Source organism: Ischnura elegans, chromosome 5 (genome assembly GCF_921293095.1).
Source record: "Ischnura elegans chromosome 5, ioIscEleg1.1, whole genome shotgun sequence".
Taxonomy (NCBI): Eukaryota; Metazoa; Arthropoda; class Insecta; order Odonata; family Coenagrionidae; genus Ischnura; species Ischnura elegans.
Genome location: NC_060250.1, coordinates 87,429,006 through 87,454,514, shown reverse-complemented (window position 1 = coordinate 87,454,514; position 25,509 = coordinate 87,429,006). Strand labels below are relative to the sequence as shown.

The 25,509-nt window shown below is 36.9% G+C and overlaps 2 protein-coding genes across 3 annotated transcripts in view; one reads left to right on the top strand and one right to left on the bottom strand.

The window, feature by feature from the left end:
* The window catches only part of LOC124159205 (DDB1- and CUL4-associated factor 17-like), a 54,551-nt gene that overhangs the window by 24,099 nt on the left and 4,943 nt on the right, over positions 1 to 25,509 (top strand). The window contains exons 8-9 of one of the 2 annotated variants that reach the window (XM_046534854.1): positions 3,862 to 4,074; positions 6,107 to 6,290. In XM_046534854.1, the coding sequence (XP_046390810.1) occupies positions 3,862 to 4,056 (195 nt within the window). In that variant the 3' untranslated portion in view covers positions 4,057 to 4,074; positions 6,107 to 6,290. Of the gene's footprint in view, positions 1 to 3,861; positions 4,519 to 6,106; positions 6,291 to 25,509 lie in introns of those variants that run through there. The other variant, XM_046534855.1, reaches the window with a different exon arrangement.
* Positions 20,497 to 25,509, bottom strand: part of LOC124159206 (decapping and exoribonuclease protein-like) — a 28,629-nt gene continuing 23,616 nt past the window's right edge. Inside the window, exons 6-7 of the mRNA XM_046534856.1 lie at positions 22,524 to 22,659; positions 20,497 to 21,065 (exon numbers count right to left, since the gene is read on the bottom strand). Coding sequence (XP_046390812.1) covers positions 20,784 to 21,065; positions 22,524 to 22,659 — 418 coding nt within the window. The 3' untranslated portion in view covers positions 20,497 to 20,783. The remainder of the gene's footprint in view (positions 21,066 to 22,523; positions 22,660 to 25,509) is intronic.

Here is a 25,509-nt window from a genome sequence, read left to right as displayed (position 1 = left end):
CCTATAGCCATTTCTCTGCAGTGCCGTAGTGAGGTGCTTTATCTCCGTGGAGAGGGAGATATCATCGGAGATATTATACGCTCTGTTAATTAATGTAGCCACTAGTGAGGCCTTCTGACTGGGATGATGGTGAGATGCTGCATTTAGGTATCGGTCGGTGTGCGTAAGCTTTCTGTAGACAGCATGGCCGAGTCTCCCGTTGTCTTTTTTGGTCACGAGGACATCCAGAAAATTTAATGACTGCTCCTTCTCCATATCCATAGTAAATTGGATTCCATGATGTTGTGAGTTCAGGTGCTGAAGGAACCCTTGTAATTCCTGTACACCATGCGGCCAGATGACGAACGTGTCGTCCACATATCTCAGCCACAACTTCGGCTTCTTTTCGCAGGATTCGAGTGCCTCCTTTTCGAATTTCGAATGTCACTTACTTCATGAAATGATTTACTAAACACGTCATTAGTAAAGAAATCAACATTCCATAATGTATGTATTGGAAATTGAAAACTTAATTGAAATTTCTACTTTAAATTTTAATGGTTAACCTTGTAGTAAAACTAAGAAGAGTTCCGGACTCCCTATGGCTCTTCACTGTGCATTTAACATTGTAAGACTGATTTTTGCTACTGTAAGTCATCTCATATAACTGTGTACATACGTATTTATTTTGTGTCCAAGATGTACTATTGTGCATTCTAACGACTACAATGAGCTGTAAGTTCTCACGTATTGTATTTTTTCCGCAGTATAGATTTAAATCTCTGTAATGGACCAAAAAGTATTTGAACGCTCTTTAATTTTTTCAAACCTTATCAGAAATATAATGTAAGTAATGAATATTGGTCAACTGATCTTAAGTTTTTATACTTCCATTAAAATTCCCTTTAAGTCCCTTCTTTCTGTAATCAGACTTTTCTCATACAGAAGACTTAAATTTAACTCACACTTTTTTCCTGACAAATACAGTAAAAGAAAGTGTATTTGAACTTCCTGCAAAGTCAGGAGTTACATTCTTTATGACCAAGACATGATTTAGCTGAGCACTCCTTAATCATTGTCCCCAGATCATGGGAAATTAAGTGTTTCTTAAATAATTTTATTACATGGAAGAAAATAAGGCTAGCCAGGTTAGCCATGATTGAATAGGGTAGTTTCCTTCATCAAATAAAACGATAGGCATTGATTGCGATTCGTTACCCACCATTAGTGTATTCATAATACACAAATTATTTGTTTTTGAAATACCGGTTTAGACGAATGGCAAGGGTCAAATTTTATCCTCATTTGAAAAAGGCCAGATTGGCGCCCATGCGATTCCACTCCGCGTGACGTCACAGGGTCCTAGCTTCTACACGAGAGGATAGGAGTTATACATCGTCTGAGGTTACCAATGCACGCATGAGGAACAGAGCTCAGGGAAACATGTCTTAATAATCACCTATTAAAACTGGCTAAGGTCGGAAAGTTTTCTTCGTTTGATAAGGTATTAATAAACCTTTTTTAAGCCAAGTGCTACCATTCAGCAAGGTACTCAGCTATCCGCTAGCATCCTGCGTCCTATCAGCTCTCAGAGCCTCGATCAAGGTCACTTCACAAAGAGAGAGGGGGAACCAGAAATGCATCGCACGGACTTTCCTACTTACGCGTCGCGTTTTTGCGCGTTTGAAATTTTTCACTTTTCATTTAATCGCGAAAAATAGATATCGTCATTTAAAAATCTAAAAGCGCGAAATACGTACTCCAGGAGTAATAATCTTTCGATTTAGGCAATAAAAAAATAATAGGAAACCACCCTATTCTGTTCCCAAATTTTTTCCATTGTTGCTGTATTATTCTAGGACTAATTGAATGGTGGTTGTGAAGTTCAAAACTCATGGTTTTTATTTCTCTTTCTGTGTACGTATCTTCAATATGTGTCATGGCCGTAAAACATAAGTTTTCAGTGTGCTGATACATATATGCAGTAAAATTATGATTTTCCAAAATATTAATTTTGCCTTTGGGAGTGAATTTTGTATAGTATCAGTATGCAACAAGAGGTCTTTGTTACTCGGAGAGTATTTTGAGTTTCATCGTACAACTACAAATAAAGTCAGCATTATTCCCTTATTCTATATTTGGTCTTGGGGAAGTAACATAATTGCTGTTTGTGAGCCTGTGTGTATTTTGATGCTTGACTATGAAATGTGGAATTATGAAAAAGAGTAGGATATGGAGGAATCATAAAATGCTCCATCCAACGCAATAGTTATGGGTGAAATCTTTTCTTTGAAATTTCGCAGTTTTGATTCCAATTTAGCTTAAATTGGTCCCCTGCTACCTATTTAATAACTGGTAATACAGCTAATGATAGGGGGAGGCGACATGAATAATCGGACAACACAAATAATCCAAACTTTCACTTTAATTTCATGTAATTTTCATAATTCAACTGAGACAAACAATTAAATGTTGTTAATGCACATTGTGTGTTATTTTAGATTGCTTTCCGGAATCAGTAAGAGCTGTCTTTTCCCGATCGTGATCTTTTTAGCGGCGTAATCATGATTGTAGTCGCATTCCTACTGCTCTGCGTAATACCTTGTTTCCAAAAACCACTCATCTGTGGCTGTGAGATCACGGATTCAGAGAAGGGTTTGCACCAATGCTTCTAAACACTGTGCGACGTCGGAAAATACACTGTCAGGCAATAAGCCGCATGGTGGCATCTCACACAAGTTGTCAGGGATGTAATTGCTGCGGGATGTGGATCCGTGATCACTGAACACGATCACACACCGCGATGCTTGGGGAACAGGAACATGGAACTCCCATGAAGACAACAGTTGCGCACTCACGTCATCGCGCAGCAGCAATTATAGGAAGCCAGGACTTGCGGCAAATTGTCTTCGCAGGCGAGTGCCCTGCTATGACTGATGCTATCGCTACTTCCGCTTCCCTCACTGCCTTCACTTCTACTATTCCCTTCCTCTCCAGTTACTTGACTCGTCGCGGCATAAACATGCCCGAGTGCTATGAAATCTCCGGTTCCCATTGGCTGTATTCAACTGCATGCGAGGCCACGGCAATAATTGCTAATTAGCGATATGAATTATTCAATCTAAGGTCATAAATAACATTTTTCATAATTTACGATTGGTTAAACATTGAAGAATCTTCAAAGATTAATCAAGAGTTTTTTTTCCCCAATCTTCAGCACTGTTACAGTAGATGTTGAAGTATACTTGAAACATTACTTGTCAGCAAGTTCATAAAATAATTCCATTTTACGAAAGGAACTCTGATAGAAATTATAAGTCCGGAGTACCCTTGCAGTAAAATAAAATTATCCCGGTGCTTTGGCATCATTTTTATTTTATTTTAAAGATCACGGAAAACATCAAAGAAGTGTAAAACTCCTGTACGGATCAGCCCCAACACGGATAAACAGCACCTGGATAATCAGGAATCTGCTGCGATAGAAAGATAATCATCAATCTCTTTCTTTTTTTACCATTGGAAAATCACTTCTCTCTGGCTTACTTTTTATACCAATGTATGAAGTAAACAATGTACCAAAAAATAAGGGATTCATTCACGGTCATTTAGAAAATTTTGAAAAAATCCTATGAGTAATCTTACTCCACGATTACCAGTTGAACTTGTTGACAGCTCAGAATTTTAATCAATATTTTAATTCTTAAAAACTACATAAAATAATGCATCTATGGTATCTGTTGTGAATTCTGGTTAAGTATGACACATTTGACTACAATGCCTCTGCTAAACTATGTCATGCTCATACCTGGATGACCAATATGCAATTTTTGTCTCAAAAGATTAAAATATATAGCGACTGACTAATCCTCTTTTTCCTTGCAGATTATTTACACGGATTCTTCGTCTGGAAAAATCCTTGCATCTCGTCACCTTCCTGATTGTTCATGGCCAATGGTTTATGATTGCCAGTATTCATTTGAAATTGATGGGCCACTACTCATTGTGAAGACTAAAAAATATGAAAACATGAAAAGTACTATGTATGTTTTTCTGCTAACTGGTGAAGATAATACATAATTAAGGGAAAAAATTTCCGTAAGGTTTGAATTTATAGTACCATTCATTCAATATGTTGAAAGTCCATTCTGCTTGAGACCAGTGGAATGCAAAATTAGTTAACCCATGCAATAAAATCTATTTTCGTGGGTTAACTAAATTTAAATCCTTCGTCATAGTGAAGAAAATGAGAAATCTTACTAAAAAGCATTGTGCTGCTCCATGGAGGTTTTTTGCTCATGGGTTTAAATACTCTTGAAAATATGTAAAAAAAATGTGTGAAAGACTGTTTTGTCTTGTGGCAGGGAAGAATCAATATCTTTCACGTAAGACCATGTTTATGTATTTATTTAAGGAGTTGCTCACATACAGCATTTCTGCCAATTTATAGTGATGCAATAACAAACATGAAACTTTAACATAAAAAATCTGAACAAAGAGCACAGGCATAAGATAGTAAAGAACAAAATAGAAGGCACAAGGAAAGGGAGGTGGAGAGGGAGGTTTATTTATTAGCCGAGGAATGGGACATGGCGAGTTCGACAAATGAGTTTAAGGGCAGAAAAAACGGATCAATATTCTCACATATATATATATATATATACTACTTCATTCATTCACACGGCGCCTTAAGCGCAAACATACATATAAATTCAGAGGTAAGGAAAGAAAGGGATAGGAACATGGAACAGAAAAAGGACGAGGACAACGGTGCTGTGGTAGGTGGAAAAAAGCCAGAAATCAGAGGGTAAAAATGCGGCCTGACTGGATATATATATATACATGTCTACAGGCTATTTTGTATTCTAAAAAGGAATTGACGAGATCAAGAAAGGTTCCATACACGTTGAATCATTGACTAAGCTTGTGAAAGAGGAGGGTATGGTCGAGTGAATCGAAAGCTCTGGAGAAATCAAGGAATATGTTGTCAAGTTGAGAATTTTTTGCTATTGAGTTGACAGCATGGTGATGGAATACATATAGGTTAGTAAGACATGAATGATTAGGAAGGAAACCATGGTGATTGTTCGATAGGTTAGGGGATGTAAAGTAATGTAATCTGTTGAGTATAATCCTCTCAGCGACAGAGGATAGGATAGGAAGTAAGGAAATTGTGCGGTAATTAGCGACTTCACACTTAGGACCAGTTTTATGGATTGGTATAATGTTCGCCATTTTCCACTGATGCGGAAAGACACCGAGCGTGAAGCAGCGATTTAACAGAAGACTCATAGGAATCGCAAGGGAGGAGGCGCAGTTACGTATTAAGATAGGACTGAGGCCATCAGGGCCTGGTGAACGATGGAGGGGTATTTTTGAGAGAAAGTGAAAGACTTCCTGTGGATCGGTCTCAATATGAAAGGTCGGTATGAAAGAGTGTGCACTGATCACCACTACTTGCCCTACAATAACCAGTTCACAAGACAGCAAAGTAGGAGGCCATACTGAAGGGGTGGTGTCATGTTGAAGTATGGTTTAACCTATGAGTCTTAAACACTTTTTTCATGCTTTAATTTTGATCCTCTGCTTCCTCTGCCTTATCACACTCGTTTACATACTCTCCTCTATCATCTACATTCCCTTTCATTATTAAATTAATGTAGAAAGTTTTTTTTTATATATTAGAATATATCCAATCAACTCTGACTACTATCTTGTTTTCATAGTACATATCAACAATTGGTGGGAGGTTTTGTATATCAGGAGCTCTGTAAAAATGAATTCTCTTTACGAAAAGTAATTATTTTTGTACTTAATTTATATTTACACATTGGGCATAAATGGTTACTGTAAATAAAAATTTCTGATTGAACATAATAGCATGAAAATATCTAAGAATGTTCCCTCTATAACACATTGTAAGCTGAGCCACACGTTTATGTCGGAATGAAGATGGCAGCAAACATTCTCCCTTACAAACCACCAACCCTAAGCCAGCAAGTGACATTAGTGCAGGGGGCATATCAGAAAATCATTATGAATGTGCCATTGGGTGAAAATGAAAGTTCAAAAAATTTTATTTGTTTGAAAGAAAATAAAAATTTGTTCTTATCTCCTGTGTTTTTGGCAGGTGGTTTATGCGACCAATTCCCCCCAGATGTAGCCCAATGTGTTGGCCAAGAGATGGCTCTGGGCACAGTTCCTGCTACCAATGAAGTTTGGTGCATAAAACTTGAATACACCAAATATACTCACCATGGGTTTCTCTAGGGCTAAGAGATGTAAACTTCTCCATGCCCAGGGGTTACCATGAGGTAAGTGGAAATAAATATAATGTTGAAAGTTAAGTTCAATTCATTGTAAGGCTGGGGGATAGGGGGGTCTGGCCTTGGCACCCAGGGAGACATATGTACAGAGGAGTAAAAAGTGCGGCACTCCTGCTAGACTCCAGGAAATACACTCTCTAACTGTGCACTTGGTTAAGTTTGGGATGCATTGAGACTTCGACTTGTGAAGTTATTCTTTGCATTATGATATTAGACAATATATTTGAAATGATAAAACAATCATATTTTCATTAATATTGAAGACTTAACTGCTTCTCCATCTGATGGGACTCATTAAGATGTAAATTGCATCCAACTTACTTAATAATGCACGTAGCACTATGACTGGAAGATTGGCATAATTTATGCAGAGCACACACCAGAGGATTTTTATAGTGTAACTTGGGTCTCTCAAGAGAGGCTTACAGCAAAAGGAGGCACTTGGGACACGGGCCCCTTAAAATGAGGATCCATAAATGCCACTTACTCTGAATATGTTTCGCAAGATGTATCCTTAAATGTATATTGTACCACACCTACACCAGGGGCCATGAACAAAATGGAAATGTGGCATGGTAACTTAAAATTAAGCCAAATAGAAAATCTAAACTTAGATATTGCTGTGTAGATTATTGCATAATATTCTCGATAATACTTAATATTAACAATGGAATTTTATTAATGGAATGTGGATGAATAAGTATTTACGGGAAATTAAAAGCTTTGGAAAAGTTAGAGAAGTAGTATTGAGGAGATGAGGACCGAGCCCATGCCATCAGAGCATATGCATTTTTGACATAGTTCTGGAGCTGTGGCTCAGATGGCTCTGGGGCTCACAGCTGCAATCGCATTGGGCTATTTGACTCTCTTTGTAGGGGCAACTACCCTCCACACCACTGCACGCTGCAGAATGATAGGCTGCGAGAAAATAGGGGAAACCATATAATGAGGTGGCTTTGAATTCTGGGGCCTTGCTACCCAACATAAATTTTCTTTGCCCTCGTTTGGGGAGTGATGCCGACTTAAGACAATGTTTTTGGAGGATGAGTATTGGGTTTCTCAACAGGATGGCTGAGGCTTATTTTTCATTTCGAGAAAGTTAACCAATTTTGGCTGTAGGAAGAAAGCAATCCCTGGTCTGCTATAGAAGGGCTTGTCAGCTCCTGTATATATGTACTCAGAAAACATCAGATGCTGCATCATACCTAATTTATAACACAATTTTCAGTGCTCAAGAATCTTGGCTCTATTTATGATGTACCATTTTATTTCTGCATTGACAGCATCAAGAATCTTGAATTTCTGTCTATGTACGGAGAAGAGTAGAGGTGTGCGAATAGTATCCGCGAATACCTCGAATACTAGAAAGTATTCGATATTCGAGGTTTCGAATAGTTATGCTAAAGATACCGTCTCGAATACTTTGAATTTCGCGTCATACACTGTCGCACGCACGTCGTTGGTAGTTGACTCGGAAAAATGTAGAGAACTGTAGTCGTTTAGTGCTCGCAGCGCTGTTTTACGCAAGTTGACGAATTACATCAAATTCGTGGATTCGAGCGATGAAAAGAGTTCGACAAGGGGGACCTAAATTGATCCGGGTGAAAAAATTCGAAAATCCCCGATTTCCCCCACCAGGAGAACCTCAGTGCCGTGGGATAGCAACCTTAGGGCATTTCTCACGATCCTGTATCCCCCTCCATTTAGCACTCGCCTCACCCACTCTGATGCTTTCCTCTTCTCTTAAATCAAACAAAAGGTCCCAGCTCGTGCAGGGATCGTATAACGAAGACCTTAGCTTCGAAAAAAATATCGAGTTACGAGAACAATAAAAACGTGTTTCACGCCCTCCCCCCTTTTCTCACCCACTGACCTTTTTCTGGCTACCTGCTTCGAAGTTCCCCATTTCTGGAGGTCAACTGCTGCATGAGTACCGTGGGATACTTACATTAGTGCATTTCCCAAGATCTGGTATCCCCCTCCATTCAGCACTAGCTCTTCTTCGAAATAAAAAAAAGGTCACAGCTCGCGCAGGGATCATATTACGAAGACCTTAGCTTCGAAAAAATACCACGTTCACGAGAACAATAGAAACGTGTTTCCGGCCCTCACTTTTCTCCCCCACTGACCTTTTTTTTCCTACCAGCTTCGAAGTTCCCCATTTCTGTTGTGGAGGTCAACCGCTGCATGAGTCATCTTTTAGCACAAAAGGTGTCTAACAATGACTTTCATCAGTTGATACTACACCTTTATTGGATGGAAATATTAGTAATGTGCGGGTAATTTAAAAAAGAATAAGACCAAACGCCACGTATTTCTGACTTTATTTAAGCATTTTACACATGGAAATAAATGTCAAAATACGACGTAGACTTAGCATTCTGGCGAAACTCGATATCCTCGCAACTGAGCTTCTCGGAAGTTGATGCGGTATTTTTTTTTTCGAAAACATATATCAAGTTACAATTTATGAGTTATGCTATAAATCTCTATTGTCACAGTCGAAGGGATATTTTCTCAGGATATTTGGTTTCTCCCCGCTAGAAATTCGAATTCATCTCCTTATCTTGTGAGAACTTCCAAAGATGGACTGAAAATAATTGAAGATGAAGAAAATCCGGTGGAGAAGCGCCTGTATTTTGCAAAACGCCTCGGATTGTCCGCTACCACTTGACAGTAGGAGTGAGGGTAAAGCGAGCTACCTGTTGAAAATAAGAAGTTGGATGAAGCCGAGTATCAGATCAGCGTGCCGCAGAAATGAAGTTTGGTAGATAAGAATACATACATCAGACAGAAATCCATCGTAGCAGTGTAAAAGCCGAGAGGGCATGCAACCATTTTTTCGCTAGGTGGTGTGTCCCCTTAGGATATTTGAAAGAGATGTTAGTTGAATCAACTATAAGCCCAAATTGTTTCCGTAAAATTAAAATATTCCATTAATCAGCTAAATTCCGGTTTGAATCCTTTAAAGGAAATCTTAATTACTCGCCAAAATCCTGGGTTTCCTGCTGCATAGCCTAACCTAGTCTAACATTCCCGCATTTATCGTTTTCTTCGTCCCCCCTGAAAAACGATAGATCGAGGTTCCACTGTACACCTTTGTATTTATACATTCATTAAGGGAAATAGAAACTTAGTAAGAAATAAGAAGCTTAAAGAAATAATATGCTTTGTGCAATTCTAGTATTCGAGGTATTCAAAATTCGAGGTATTCGAATATTCCAGCAATAGGGAAGTACACTATAGTGTTTCAAATGCACCAAACACATTTTTTTAATTAGAGTTCAGAATAACATAATGTCGTAAAAACACAGTTTAAATCCTAATAGTGAATACTTGATTCGAGATGACCGTCCGAAATATGGAAAAATTCAAAGGCCGCAAAAACGGGTGTCCATGTTGAATATTGGCCGTGACGTCACAAGGCAGTACCAGAAGGCAGCTTCTACGCCGTTTAGTTCTACCACTATTATTGCATAGAAAAATTACAGAATTTGAGGGTATCCATTTTTTGCTGTCATAAAATATCTTCAAAATATATATGGCTGCTTCTCTTTTGAGTAAATGACTTCATCATTGAGTAATATATTAATATTCATTTCACGTGTCAACTTCAAGTTTGGAAAGAGTAGTACGAATAGCACATTGAATCTTTAATAAATAGATGATGGTATTTATTTTTCGCTGGGTATATTTTGGCACAATGCCGTTTATCATGACTAAACTTTTTTTGTAAGAATCGAGTCAAACTAATAAACCTATTTCAGACGTTTGCTGCAAGACTTATTCGTTGCGTATGTATTCACGCTGGCCGGAACGTTCGCCCTTCGCAACTAGAATCATGGGATGTTAGCCTAATTTCCGTGCTGGCTGGTGGTTGCAATGGTTCGCTGTCCAGGATGGGTTCAAGAAAAGATAATCTTGGTTGGGAGAAGGAAAATTCCAATGATTTATAAATGGTATACCAAACTTTGATGTATTTATGGTCACTGAATTTTTGAAAAAGGAGGACAGGTTCAACGCTCCATAGAAATGCGACACGTTAAGGCTAACAAGGGGAGACCTCGTACGTTGCTCCATCTTTTTCAATTAGGGTCTTAGTTAGCCTGTAAATAATTAATTTTCATGCGTTACTTTTCACAAGTTATATATATAAATGCAAAATATCCATTATCATTCAATGGTTCGGTTGGGGTAGTGGTAGCGTGTACGTTGTCAGGGAAGCATTCTCACCAAAAGAACCAGGGTTCAAGACTATGTCATGGCATAATTTTTTGTTGTCTTCGTTGTGATCATACGGCGTCAAGTTTATCATTAATTATAATTGCAGCAATCATTGACATGAGATAATTTTTTTATCATCATAATGGCGTTGAGGTATTTTTGCAGTGTCATTACAAACGCAAAGATACGATGACTACAAGGGTTGGTGTGCACTAAAATGTCAATTTTTTCTTTGCTTATACTGACCAACTGCCACATTAAAAATGAAAACCACTCTTGCAAGAGCACATACCATTAAAGGCTCGCGGCAAGCAACAATATGCGTACAGACATAATTAATATGAACACAAAGCGAATATAAAATGCCATATATCTCGAACTTAAATGCCATATAACACTTGTAATTCACATTACTCCAAAGGGAGTTTACTTACTCAGTACCTTGTACTCAGTACCTACCAGTTTACCTCAGTAGCAGTGCTAAAAGAACCATTCCGAAATATAATTTCAATTAACAAATAGGATGAAATAAAAGTTGATAATCCTGGACCAGGCGCGCTGGTGTATAAAATACGTCAATCTTTGAAAACCAAGGATTTCAACATTGTACGTACATTCTGGGCTAGAATGGTCTCGTGTATTCCTACAATGTTACTTTGACTGCCTATATTGCGAGTTTTCAAAGTTCGAGGCATTGTAGCTAATTTTTTAGATCAGCAAGATGAACCCGTCACCAGTGGAGTACAAATTACGCCGCGCGACCTACCGTGTACCTTTATATCTGTATCACCTATAAATGTACTAATTTCAACAAATAAAGATTAACTTTAACAAAAATCGTTTTTTATCATATATGCACATATCATGGGCAAAGTACGCATTTTGCCCGGTCGTGTAAAATAACAGTCGCGGCATAATTCTTTAACCAAACTACTTTCAGTTTATAAATTACGTAGGTCTACGCGGAAGATGCTATATTTTGACTCAACACACTTTCTGATGTGACTGAGGTACCTATTAAGTAAATTATTATAATATAAATATCAATTTGATCTTACAATACCTTCAAATGATCTTCAAAACAGAATATCATCGATAGGTAAGAGTCAGGAGCAGCCTTGAACCATTTATTCCGTATAGCTTGTGCTTAAGGCACGGGAATGAATATCTTCTCCAGGCTTTTGTTTCGACGTCGAGATGAAATTTGGAACAAAAAATCATTTATAATTCTATTTTGAATTCATGTTTTCGGTACTAGACGACATTTTTAGGAAGCAAACTCCACCGATTCCCGGAAACTCTCGCCGCGCTAAAGAAGGCGACGGAATACAGCGATACTCCACTGGTGACTACTGCCTTGTGACGTCACATCTCAATCAAGATGGAGGCACCGTGTATCGGCGCAACATGAAATTTTCCGACTTTCAAAACGTTTTAAAGTGCATACCCCAGATGCAGAAAATAAAAGTGACTATACTAATGTTTCTTTTTTAAGCTAAACTTTCAAATTCAGCAATAAAAAAAATTAGTGCACTTCCCTATGATTTAATATTCGAATTCGATATTCGAGTTTGAGAAATCTGCTATTCGACCCATCTCTAGAGAAGAGCATATGGTATCCACCTTGCGGTAATTAAATCCTGTTAATTCTTGATTAGCATCAGTGTGACATGCTTTGTAAATTTTCCCAACTTTGCTATTTGCAAGCTCTTTGAGCATTAATGATGCCTTTTCGTAATGCAATTTCATCATACCAAGGCATTTCACAGCATTTAAAGGCAAGGAATAAATAAATTTTATTCCAGAATCATCCTTCAGAACTTTGAAATTTTTTGCAACAGAAGTCATGACTGACAAAAATTGAGACAAGCATGTTTAAAGTTACTAAGCTTTTAGTAACAAAAATAAATGGTAATTTTTCGGCCTTGATTCTTAAAAGCAATCAAATAATATTTCACTTCAACTAAAATAAAAAATTATTATTTCATAAATGAAGAAATAATTTTTGGTACAAGGTTTCTATTTTCACTGTTAAAAACTCCTCAGATACACTCAGCTATACTTCCCATCATTTTAGATTAGTTTCTACATCCTTTCAAAACAAAATGAAAATTACTTGATTGCATTGAATTAGGTATCTTGTCACTTGTATGCAGCTCATTTAAAATATTCTTTAAAGAATTCCTTCGTGCAATGTAGGCATGAAATGTTTCAAGGCAGTCCATAGATATTTTGATAGTACATAATATTTTCAGAACGCTGTAGCCGGTATTCATCTGAGTGACCATTCAAATCTTTTTCTCAGCCATGGCAGTGTTTTGCATATTACAACACAGCTATATCAAGTCAAAACCCAAATCTATTCGTCTATCACGTAGTAAGTTGAACTCAATTCTTACTTTCTGAATTTTTTCTGTGCCAGAGAATTTTTACCACATTCGAAGATTAATGTCCTAGAAAGTGAACTGTTTATGTTACTGTTTCAGCTGATGATCGATTCGAAGTATTTTAGAACCTTGATTTACTATTTATGACATTAATATGGCATTTATTTAATGTAATTAATTACCATGTTAAGGTTATTTGTCTTCTAACTTGTCTCAAAGCATTCAAGCTGTTAACATATTCATTGGATATTACTTTCCATTGTGGTATAAATAAATCCGATAAACTCCTATACTATTTCATAACCATTCAAGACATATTTTCAGAGAGTATAATAAGAGTAATACTATCAAGTATGAGTTTTTTAATGGACAGAATAAAATAGCATAATTAGTGTAAAGGAGAATTTACTTCAGTTTTTTCCCTAAATACTAGGGATGGACGGATCCGGGATTTTTTTCGGACCTGGATCCGAATGGGATCCTTGATTTTCGGAGTCGGATCTTCGCATATTTTCGGATCCAAATGCATTTTCAATTGTCTGCTACAAAACGAAGTACAGTAAAACCTCGACCTAGTGAACCTCTTTACATCGTAAACCTCCATACTTCGTACCAACCCTCTGGTCCCATCAGATTTACATGTAAATTTATAGGCAAACCTCTATATAGTGAACCTCTTTATCTCGTAAAACCTCCATATATCATACCAACAAGACAGCCCCTAGACGGCCTAACCACCTCCGCAAATCGTACCGAGACAACTAGAGACCATTAATGCAGCCGCGATTACCTACATGGAATGACATTTTCAGCGATAAATGTTTCACGTTTATTTTTTTCTTATACACCTTTAATAATTTTCACGTTAACCATTAGTTAGGGCATCCAACTATCCTAATCATATTAAGTTATGGTAAATGAAGACAGAACACATCGTTTTCTCTCGAATCATGGTCAAAATCGTGCGATAGCACTCGCTTTCTTTTACTGATGGCTTTATTTTCTTATAAGTGCCTACATACTATGTTCAGTTAATAAAATAGGCGACCAGCGCAGCCTATAATCACTTGCTGACGGAAATATTTCAACTAACTTCACTCCCATCCATGGAGACAGAATTACTTGACCACATTGCTACTTCCGCCTCTAAAATGAAAATATTTCATGAATTTTCCACGACTTGAAATAAATCAAATACAGTTTCGCAGTTATTTTATTCCCATATTTTATTCCCGGTGTAGCACTTCCTTACTACCGCCTTGGTATTTTTTTCGATGCTTTCGTGAGCGATCGTAGTTTAAAATTTATTGCGCTTAGCGACAGTCATATGTTCTGCCTGCGTATTTATGCCGCGAAATCTGACTCTTCCATCGGGAGTCCGGGACGTCAATTTCTAGCAATACAGAACGAACATCAATCCATGCGCGACAGTGTCAGGTGAAGGAGACAGTTAATTAGCTGATACGCGGTAGGGCAATGAAATTTTTTACCGTCGCCGCCGCATTCTGCATTCGCCCAGCATTCTCACCGGGAAATCACGTCCTTTCGCAGATCTAGCGTTTCTGTGTGCCCTCGACAGAGTTTTTCTTTGGAACGCTATGTGCATTGTATTTTGGAGAGAGGGAATTCAACAAAATTTTCAAAATTACGCTCAATTTTTTGTCTATTTTTTGCAGTAGTCACGTGTTTATTTATTTTTTTATAATCTTCAACAAGTCACATGTTATAAGAATGATAAATCAATTCTAAAAGATATAATATGGAGTATTTTCAATTATTTGCCATAAAATATGAAAATTACTCAATTAATCATAGGCTGATGATGGATTCGAGAAATAAAAGAAGGCGACTGCTTGACATTACCACATAATTAGCAATTTTCCTAGCCATCAACGAGGACAGGCAGAAGGCAGTGACCTTTGGAATATCATCATTCACCCTCACATCTATTTAAACAGCCGAGGAAAAACAGAAGAAACTACATATCTAGGCTGCATAAATAAAAAAACTCAGGCAGTTAAATACAAGGATGAAGAAATTATGTTTACAAATATAAAACTATTGTTCTTTCCTCCGAACACTATTAGTAAATTACAACCCTTAGACCAGGGAATTATTTCTTAGGTCAAAAGGCATTAACGAAAACAGCTAGTGATTTATTTATAGTGAAAATGACATTAAGAAGTGCTCGTGGAATTGAAAACATTATTTCGAAAGAGTTTGAAAAAAATTTTAAGCAAACCCATCAACTAATTTATTTTCTAAAAAGGCCTCTTGAACAATTTACTTTTACCTTTGTGTAATCATTAAATTGTAAATGTATGTTCACTTATGCATACCTATATGTTTAAATATATTAATATAATGGCTTAAAAGACAGTAGCACCTTTCATTTCCCAAGGATATGAAAAAATTATGCCTACCACTAAAACCTCTCTGTAGTGAACCTCCATATGTCAAATTGCCCAAATGTTGGTCCCGTCCATTACGATGTGAAGAGGTTTTTCTGTAATTACTCAAGTTTCTTCAGGGTACATGCAATCAAAGGAGTGCTATTTAGATTTACATACACGTCTAAATATTTTACTTATCAAAAATCGTTTTTATTATTTTAAGCTTTCAAATTATTTTTTAAAATGATAAATCTTTACACGCTCAAGATATAAACTGTTACGCTTGCGTTTGTAAATGGAAATAGGTTTCAATCTTAGGATAAACCATTGACTGATTTTTGATATTCCGCACATAAGTTTCCCCAGAATTTTATCACTTTCTCATCACATACTAACTAGTGTTTCACCCACGAATGCTTCAGTTGCAGTGAGGTGGCTTTTCCACTTCCTCACGATAGTTTCACGTCACAGTCCATGCACATGATGTCAATGTCCCTTCATATAAAAAAAAATGTTTCTACACAATGAAAGACATTTTTATCGGTATATCATTCAATCAAGTTGCAACTGCGCAATCTGCAGCACAATTAACAATGTTTAAAAAAACATTAGCGTCACGTGCGACAAGTTGCGGGAACAGAACGAGACTACGGCTCAGCGAGAGAAAGGGGTGGGGAGCACAAGCGTGTGAAGGAGAGGTGGAGGGGAAGGAGAGCAATCCCTTCGTCTTTCACGCAATGTCACAATGAATGAGGGAGTCCAGGACGAACATGTTAGATCTTGCTATTTTGTGACGTCGTTGCCTTCAAAGCGAAGCCAGGCGACCAGTACGACCAGCTGGGCGATCTATACAGTTGTCGTTTCAGGGCCAGATTTTCTTGTTTGATGGTACTGATGGCATGCCTGTTTCTTTGAAAATTGTGCTGCTTGAACGACGTTGAATATTGGAATGGTCTCGTTGTTACAAAAAAAAACTGTTATCATCGATTTGAGCTTAAAAAAAACTACATATGCCAGAAATGCAACGCGTTTGGTCTCATTCTTTCTTGAATCTCGCGCACATCATCCAATTTCTGAAAACAGTCGAGACATATTCGGGTCCAGTAAGTGACTCACCTGGCATTTGTTCTCCAGAATCAGAGAATTGAAGCAGGGACCTGAAAAAGGTCAGTCGGTGAGAAGGGATACGGATGAAACATGCTTCTATTGTTCTCTTGTAACTTGATATTTTCCAAATAAGATTATCATAAGACATTATCTTTAGTTGGAGATGTATAAGCTCTCCCGTTTTTTCATCAGAGTACATATTTACTAGAAATAGTTTAAGAGTGCAAAGTAAAAGTTCTGGAAAAAATTTTCAGATGCAAAAGTGAATGCAATTTTTCGTTTGCGCTTCACATCTTGCCTCTGCGATATGGGGATATGAGACTCAGTGACATCGTTGGATATTTCGCATTGCTTGGAACTTAATTATTTAAAATCGTCGTTTTAAGCACATTACACAGTCTCCATTGACCCCGTATACTTGATTAAAAATATTATTAGAATATTGGATCAACCTTTTTTCCAAGATTTTTACTTTGTACTCTTACTTTACCTCTAGTTAAAGGAGAATAAAGAAATTATCTACAACACCGTTAAGTGAAAATAACCTCATAAAAAAGTGCACAAACTTTTGGAGGGCATCGGTGACATAGGAAAGCTTGAAACCAGAACCGGTGCCAACTATAGATGCCTGAGAACCTACTGCCAACGTTAGTGAAGATCCGAGATTGCTAAGCAAAGGGAAAGCAAAGAATGGAGATTTCAAGGTAACGACTGCTGGGAGCAGTCGGCTGTCATCTATAGATGATGCTCAGTTTCCAAGAGTTAAAATACGCCATCACAGAAGGATTTTGAGTAGTCCATTCGTTAATGGCCACAAAATATTTGATGTTATATCTTAAATATTTATTGCTTTTTGCAAAGAATGTAACAGGCCAAAACTAGTTTCTTTGTCTTATATGATAAATTATTTATTACAATATTAATTTTCAACATTAGTATAGGATTTGTTTGAAGTGTGCAACATAAAGTCAAAAGTTCTAACTGCAAACTACCTCTTAATGAGACTCTCCGGAGATACTTCCTCTGAATAACTGAAATGTCATCTATCAATAATTTTTCGGAGGCAAAGCCCTCACTTTATGAGGGACTTATTTCCCGATGATTGAAAACTAGTGATAAGTTAAAACAACTTCCACCAAAGGAAAAACATTTTGTAGGAGTGTCTATTGGGTCGTTTACTTTAGGAGTGGCCTGAAAATATTTAAATTTTTGGTGTAAATTAGAGATGGGTTGAATAGCAGATTTCTCGAACTCGAATATTGAATTAGAATACTAAATCATTGCTCGAAAACTAGAATTGCGCATAGCATGTTAAACATATGATTCTTCATCTATTTCACTTGATGAATGTATAAATAAAAAGGCATATGGTGGAACCTCGATGTATCGTTTTTCAAGGGGATGGACGCAAAAAGAAGAAAAAAAAAAACGATGAATGCGGGAGTGTCTGACTAGGTTGCTTATGCAGCAGGAAACCAAACATTTTGACGAGCAATTGTGATTTCCTTAAAAGAATTCAAACAGGAATTTAGCTGATTAATGGAATATTTAATTTTATGATAACAATTTGGGCATGTAGTTGATTCAACTAACATCTCTCTCAAATATCCTAAGGGGACACACCACCTCGCAATAAAATGATTACATGCCGCCTCGGCATTTACACTGCTACGATGGATTTCTATCTGATGTATACATTCTTATCTACCAAATGCCATTTCAGCAGCACGCCCATCTGATACTCGGCTTCATCCAACTTCTTATTTACAACAGGTAGTTTACTTTACCCCCACTCCTACTGCCAAGTGCTAGCGGACAATCCGAGGCATTTTGCAAAATACGGGCGCTTCTCCACCGGATTTTCTTCATCTTCACTTATTTTCAGTCCATCTTTGGAAGTTCTCATGAGATAGCAGATGAATTCGAATTGCTAGCAGGGAGAGACCAAATATCCTGAGAAAATATCCCTTCGTCTGTGACTGTCACAGTAGAGATTTATAGCATAAGTCATAAATAGCAACTTGATATACGTTTTCGGAAAAAAATACCGCATCAACTTCCGAGAAGCTCATCTGCAAGGATATCAAGTTTCGCCAGAATGCTAAGTCTCCGTTGTATTTTGACATTTATTTCCTTGCGTAAAATGCTTAAATAAAGTCAGAAATATGTGGCGTTTTGTCTTATTCTTTTTAAATTACGCGCACATTACTAATATTTCAATCCAATAAAGGTGTATTATCAATTGTCGAAAGTCATTGTTGGACAACTTTTGTGCTAATAGATGACTTATGCAGAAGTTGACCTCCAGAAATGGGGAACTTCGAAGCATTTACGCAGAAAAAGGTCAGTGGGGGAGAAAGAGGGAAGGGTGAAACACGATTCTATTATTCTCCTGTAGCTTGATATTTTCTTTCAAAGCTAAGGTCTTTGTAATACAATCCCTGCAAGAGCTGGGACCTTTTGTTTGATTTTGGAGAGGAGGAAAGCTTCAGAGGAGGGTCCGAAGGCTGATGGATGGAGGGGGTAACAGATTTTGGGAATTGTGCTACGTAGTTACTTTCCCATGGCACTGAGGTTCTCCTGGTGGGGGAAACCGGGGATTTTCAGATTTATTCACCTGATCATTTTCGGTTCCCCACGTCGAACTCTTTTCACTGCTCTAATCTGCAAATTAGATGTAGTTCATCAACTTGCCTAAAATGGCGCTGCATGCACTAAACGACTAGAGTTCTCTAAATTTTTCCGAGTCATCTACCAACGACCTGTGTGCAACAGTATATGCCACGAAATTCAAAGTATTCGAGAGCGTACCTTTAGCATAATTATTTGAGATCTCAAATATCGAATACTTTCTAGTATTCGAGTAATTGCGGATACTATTCGCACATCTCTAGTGTAAATCAAAAACACCTGTTCGCAGGAGAATGTTTGAGTTAATCAACTCAATTAAGAAGATGAATTATTTTGTATAATTCTCTTTGCATGTTGCTGTGCGCAAACACTTATGTTATATATGCTCTTCACTCGTGAAATAAGAAACTCTGAACAAAAAATTCCTGCCTTCATAAATTTGTCTCCACCTTTGCATCAATTTATCAGCGTGGAAATATTCACAGATAGTATTTCATTGCCTCATTTAATGGAGTCCATTAAGTTTCACAAAGTGGCTCAGTATCCTCTCTTTCGCAAAATACTATCAGCAATATTATCTTTCAAATTTGCCTATGCACCAGTATTTTACTGCGGAAGGCCGCAGGACTTTGTCATAGGAATCATTGCATCTCGCATAGCATTACATTGCTGAATATAAAACCGTCAAAAAGTCCATTCGATATTCAAGCATATCTTCTCTCAGAATTCCATCGAAATCTGTGGAGGTTGAGTGGATACTTCCCTGACTAATAGCCATCTCACTGATAGCCTATTTATTTAGTGTATGAGTGTAGAACAAAATTCCCTATAGGATGGTGAAGAATGGTGAAGCATTCAGAATTTAAGAATCTGTTCTTTCAGACGGATGGATTACTTTTTTGTGGAAGCGATAATTAATTTAAGGTTAGATTACATAATTTTGAGTTTACAATGAAGTAGGATACTTCATTTTTCATTTACAATCATAATTTTGGGGGGGCCTGGAACCCCCCTGAAAATTATATCTCTCTTCTATCATGCTTTCGGACTGCATTCTTTGAAGTATGTGAGACTCTTCATCACTTATTCACAGCTGCAGATTCTAAAACTGTTTTCAGTAATAACGGGAAAAGCCAAAGGGAAGAGGGAAGGATTCATGGAAGACGCAGCTCACCAAGCCAGAAAGAAATCCCTCCTATAGTGCGCGGCCCCCTTTTCTCCCAATACTACATGCTGGGAGGAGAAGGACTATTCTCTCTCTCTCTCGCACACAGTCCGAGTAGACTTTCGTCTTCCCTCAGATGGAGGCAAAGATTGTCTTCCCTCTCCCCATCAAACAGTTCTTAGAGGGAAAAGAAGGGAGGGTGCCCGTCCCTGAGAACACCGGCAGTGGAGCAGGTCACTGCCCTCTCTACTCCTCTCTGGTAGTATTCAATGAACTTCCTCAATTTTAAAAAAATTAACATTTAATAAAAATACAATGTGTCACATACAATCAGTTTGTACAAAAACTATTACCTCTAGCAAAGACTAATTTTTAAAATAAGTCATAAGTTATTGCTTTAAGACTTAGGAGCATGCGTGTAAGAAAAGATATGACTCAAAAGATTTTTTTTGCTAAAACGAAAAACTGTACATTTAATAAAGTGCTTTTTATGAAATGCAACCTTAATTGATCACACGTGTAAAAAAATATAATTGATAAAAAATTGTGACAAGGTCACTACATAAGTAAAAGGCTATTGTCCGCAATCACTTTTCTTGAAGCTGCATGCTTCCGAATCTTCTGATGATTCATCTCGTTTCCTTTTGGTAGGGGTAAGTTTTTCAGTGGCCCACTTGTGTAAAAAGAAGTAAGGCGAACTGTTTTCACAAAGTTCAACTTCTATGCAATTAGGGTCCTTTCTTGGATCCCAACTGAATTTCCACAACAGTTCATCACATCCAGCAGAAACTTTATTAAAGACTAAACTTAAAAAATCAGACAAATACTGCAGGCAAACATCTGGATCCCAAGAGCCCTAAATACACAAAAAGGAAACAATTTAAAATACAAATATGAATGCAAATGCTCAAACATTTGATCATCAGATAGGAGGACTGGATAAATGGCAATGATTACATTTCAGGCCGTTTTTACTAGTAATTGCAACATTTTCATAACTATTCCTTAAAATTTGCTTGTGTCTATCTGAAAGTAAAAGTTATCTTCCACATACAAGAGGATCTACATTTAAAACCTCGGCAAAATACATAATAAGAACAAAAATGATTATCCGTAATAACTATGCAATTGACTCACAAAGGGATTATCATTAAAATGGCTTGCTTATTTTTTAATGAAAAACACCCATAATGCATCAAAATTGAAGCTTAAAAAGTATGGTACAACAGATTTAGGTCATTCAACCTTGAAGGAAAATTTATAAAAAGTATTCCGAAAAGTAACGAACTTGTTCATTTTTAAAATTGTTAAAGTATAGAAGTTTGAAAAGAACTACAAGTACATCTCGTTACTTTAAATTCATATTTTGCCCATCTCTGAAGATACAATTAAAATGGCATCAACTGAATGTTTTTCCTATGAAAGAATCAGCAAGTAGCCACAAAGTCTGGTGACTCAGAATCCCAGGTAACCAATGTATGTATCGCCTACTCCTTCATAACCTCTGTATTTTCAGGCATCAGTGTAGAAATGCCTTAAGACCAAATTGGTTGAAAAAATGAATGCATTACCACAAAAGCTCAGACATTGGGGACCTGAATAACTGTTTAAGAGAAAATATTGGGAAGGTTCACTTGACTTTAACCCTGCATTATAAATTTCTTATGGGGACACCATCAACTGCCTAAATGGCTCAGTGGTGGATAATCTAATTTCAAACTGGTCTTGCATGCAACTTCCATACTTTATAGCAGACTCCCAATTATCCGACTGTGGCTTATCGGTGTTGCAGATTATCTGTGCATGAGTTTGCGCTCGTTCCATGTTTTCCGCGATCCTCATAAAAAATAAAAAAGGACGCAAAAATAACAGAATATTTGCCTACCGGGTTAAAAACCCCATTTCTGCCTATGTTTCGAGCTCCGACTTGGAGTTTGTCCTTAGGGCTGCCGAATGTCAATTTGAGGAAATTGGCCTTCTTACTGTGAAGTTATTTGTTCTTGGTGGGAATCCTGAGAAAAGTTTACTCCTAAAATTTGCTGGGAAAGCGTCAAATCTTATCCATCAAAATAAATCAAAATGGCCCACAAGGTGTCCAAGACCTTTCCCTTTAAATTTTTTTCACCCAAAAATATGAAATTTTATTTCACAGTACATACATATTTAAGAGAGTGAGTTCCCAAAAAAATTAATGGTAACTATAAGTCCTTTTGACTTGAAATAAAGTTAGCAGGAATATAAATTAGTGGATGCCCATTCAGTTTGAAATTAAATATATGCTAATTAAATACTTAAATGTGAATTCTGTACTTACCTTCCCTAAATTGGGTAATTCACGAACAGAATACCTGTCAAGGCGGCTCACAATCCCTTGATTGTCTCTGTAGCCACATATTATTTTATCCACACCGACTAAATAGGACTGTGCCCACCACTTGAGAGATTTGAACCTTAAAATAATTTGAGACCATGAGTAAATACAAACACTGGAGTTAATCATAGACTGTAACTGAAGTCACAGAAAAGTTTAATAGAGCTGTGAAAACACCAAATTTTCCACTTGAGTCAGGTCAACTAAATGCAAGTTGACTTTCAGTTAAGTAGAGCTAACTCTTGCAAGTTTCAAGCCAATCAGTGCTATAAGTGACATTTTTGGCAAAAAAGTACATCCATATCAGTCAAAGATTACTCCAAATAAGCTAAATGTTACCAGTGCAACGTAAGGAACAAACAGCTAGATTTTGAATCACATTCAAAAAAAGCTTACTATTGCATTTAAATACAGTGCAACTTTGAGGAAACAAGACCCCACCGTGCTCAAATAAACACTTGCTACAGCAAATTGTCGCTTTACCGGAGGTGGAGCAAATACCAGCCAAATTATTATTATTATTTTTTTGAAGGTTTTCTGGCAACGGAAACTCTTGCTATGGCAAGTGCCAGCACCAAAAAGGCCTCGTAAAATCAAATTTTTTGCATGCTAATCAAAGGGTCAATTGACGGTGCTTCGGCTCTCTCTGGTAATGGCGGGGGTCTTGTAATAACTCGTACTGACTTTAATGACATCCCACAGTAACACAGTTGATAGTGGAAGTCATGATTGTAGCCCTATTGCTGACATTTTGCATTTATTCTCCTTTGAACTGCCTTAAGAGTAAGCATCATGCCATATTTGGCAAAGTAGAGCATGGTAGTGCAAAACACGCAAATTGAAATCTGCCTTTCTTTTAGCCATGCTCGAGGAAGCGTTGCTATCTTCATATAAATTAAGATTACGATGCTTCCTCTAACACAGCTACACGAAAGGCATATTTCAATTTGTGTATTTTGCACTACCATGTTCTACTTTACATGTAATGTACATGTACCGAACATGTAATGATGCTTAACTTTAATGCAGTTCCAAGGAGAAAAAAATGCAAATTAGGATAAGCATCCTTCTTAGTGGATTCACTCAAAATAATAATGTTGCAGCAGATCGTAACCCCCACACGGGCGGAAGCAACACCGTTTTTTTCATAAAAACCTGGGTTCTCTTAAGGATGATGACTTATTAGATGTTACAAGAAAATGGATACGAAGCAGAAAAGATACGAAGTGAAACACTTTACACGACATGTTGACTGAAGTTTAATAAATTTTTATGTGGGAAGTGCAAAGTGTTTCACTTTACATCTCATAATGGATCTCCACAAAGTATCTGCCTCATCCATTCAATTCATGAAACAGAGAGATGGAAGAAACAGTGTAAAGCATAGCACAAGTGGTCCAATTGGTCTGGTCCTTTCAAAACAAAAAAAAAAGTTGTAAGTAATCTACATTCTTCATTATAAAGGGTGAATGAAAAAGGTGACTGTTTTTTCAAGGACATAATATTCATTATCAAAATTAACTGAAACTAGTTTAAAGTATACCGGGACTAGCCGCGGTGATAACTTTTACGGGAGTCACCCGCAATGCACAATCGTGCGAAAGTTCCACAGAGAAAAAAATCATTCGCCTTGACCGGGATTCGAACCCGGATCCCCCGAGTGTCCGAAGATATCCACAGGGAAGAATGACGCCTCAGTAGCTTAACTGGCTAAAGCACTCGACCGGAAATCCGGGGATCCGGATTCGAATCCCCGTCAAGGCGAATCATTTTTTCTCGGTGGAACATTCGCATAACTGAAACTAAATAAATGTGTAAATAAGCAAATGGATACGTGTATTTTTAAGGAAATATCCCAATAAATTATCTGAAGAAAATGTTTTCACCACTTAAATAAGTAGCATAGTTCATTGACTTAAAAATTTTAAAATTCCAGCATACATATTTGAATCGTTTAGAGCAAATGAAGGTTACATATATTCAGATCATCAGTAAAACATAACATATTAATCAATTATTTTACACTAAAAATAGAATCATCATCTATCTGCTTGTTAAATTAATTTGTCAGGCAAACTAATTTTTTGCAGAGGCGAGCAAAAAATGAATAAAATTAACAAATGGTGCTAGAGGCTGAACGTTTCGTAAGAGAAAAAAACTTTTTTTTCTTTTACAAAATTTTAAGCACTTAAATTTTTAACAGAAAAATCATTCCTTAAAAGTTGATTATTAGTTGATTTATAAAAAAGAAAGTTAGGGAAGTAACAACATTTAGTCTTTCTAGTCCCTTTTTGCAATGTGGCATCACAAAATTTTGTTAACGAACTTAAGAATCCTATTTAGCAGTCCAAAATACATATAAGACAGAAAAATCAGAACTACCCCAAAAAATTTCCTCAAAATTCTTTTAGGGATTGGAATATTATCATATCAAGCTAAGAGAGCTGATTACTGTAACCTGACCACCGTATCTATTTGTCACTTGCAAACAGTTAAAAATTTTAAAAATACATATATTAATCTGAAAAATATGAGTTGAAGAATACTACAGTAAAACCTCTTTACATTTTAATGGAGGGGACCAAAATTTGGGCAATTTGATGTATGGAGGTTCACTATAGAGAGGTTTTAGTAATAGGCACCATTTTTTCATATCCTTCGGAAATGAAAGGAACTACTGTCTTTTAAATCATTATATTTATGTATTTAAACAAACATGCATGCATTAGAATATGTATTTATTATTTAATAATTTCAGAAAGCGAGCACTATCGCATGATTTTTACCATGATTCAAGGGAAAACGATGTGATCTCTCTTAATTCAACAGTCACTTAAAATGATTAAGATAGTTGGATACCTTTTCTTATTTACTGTAAGATATGCTCTCATATGGAACAAAATGGCCACAACTAATGATAAATGTGAAA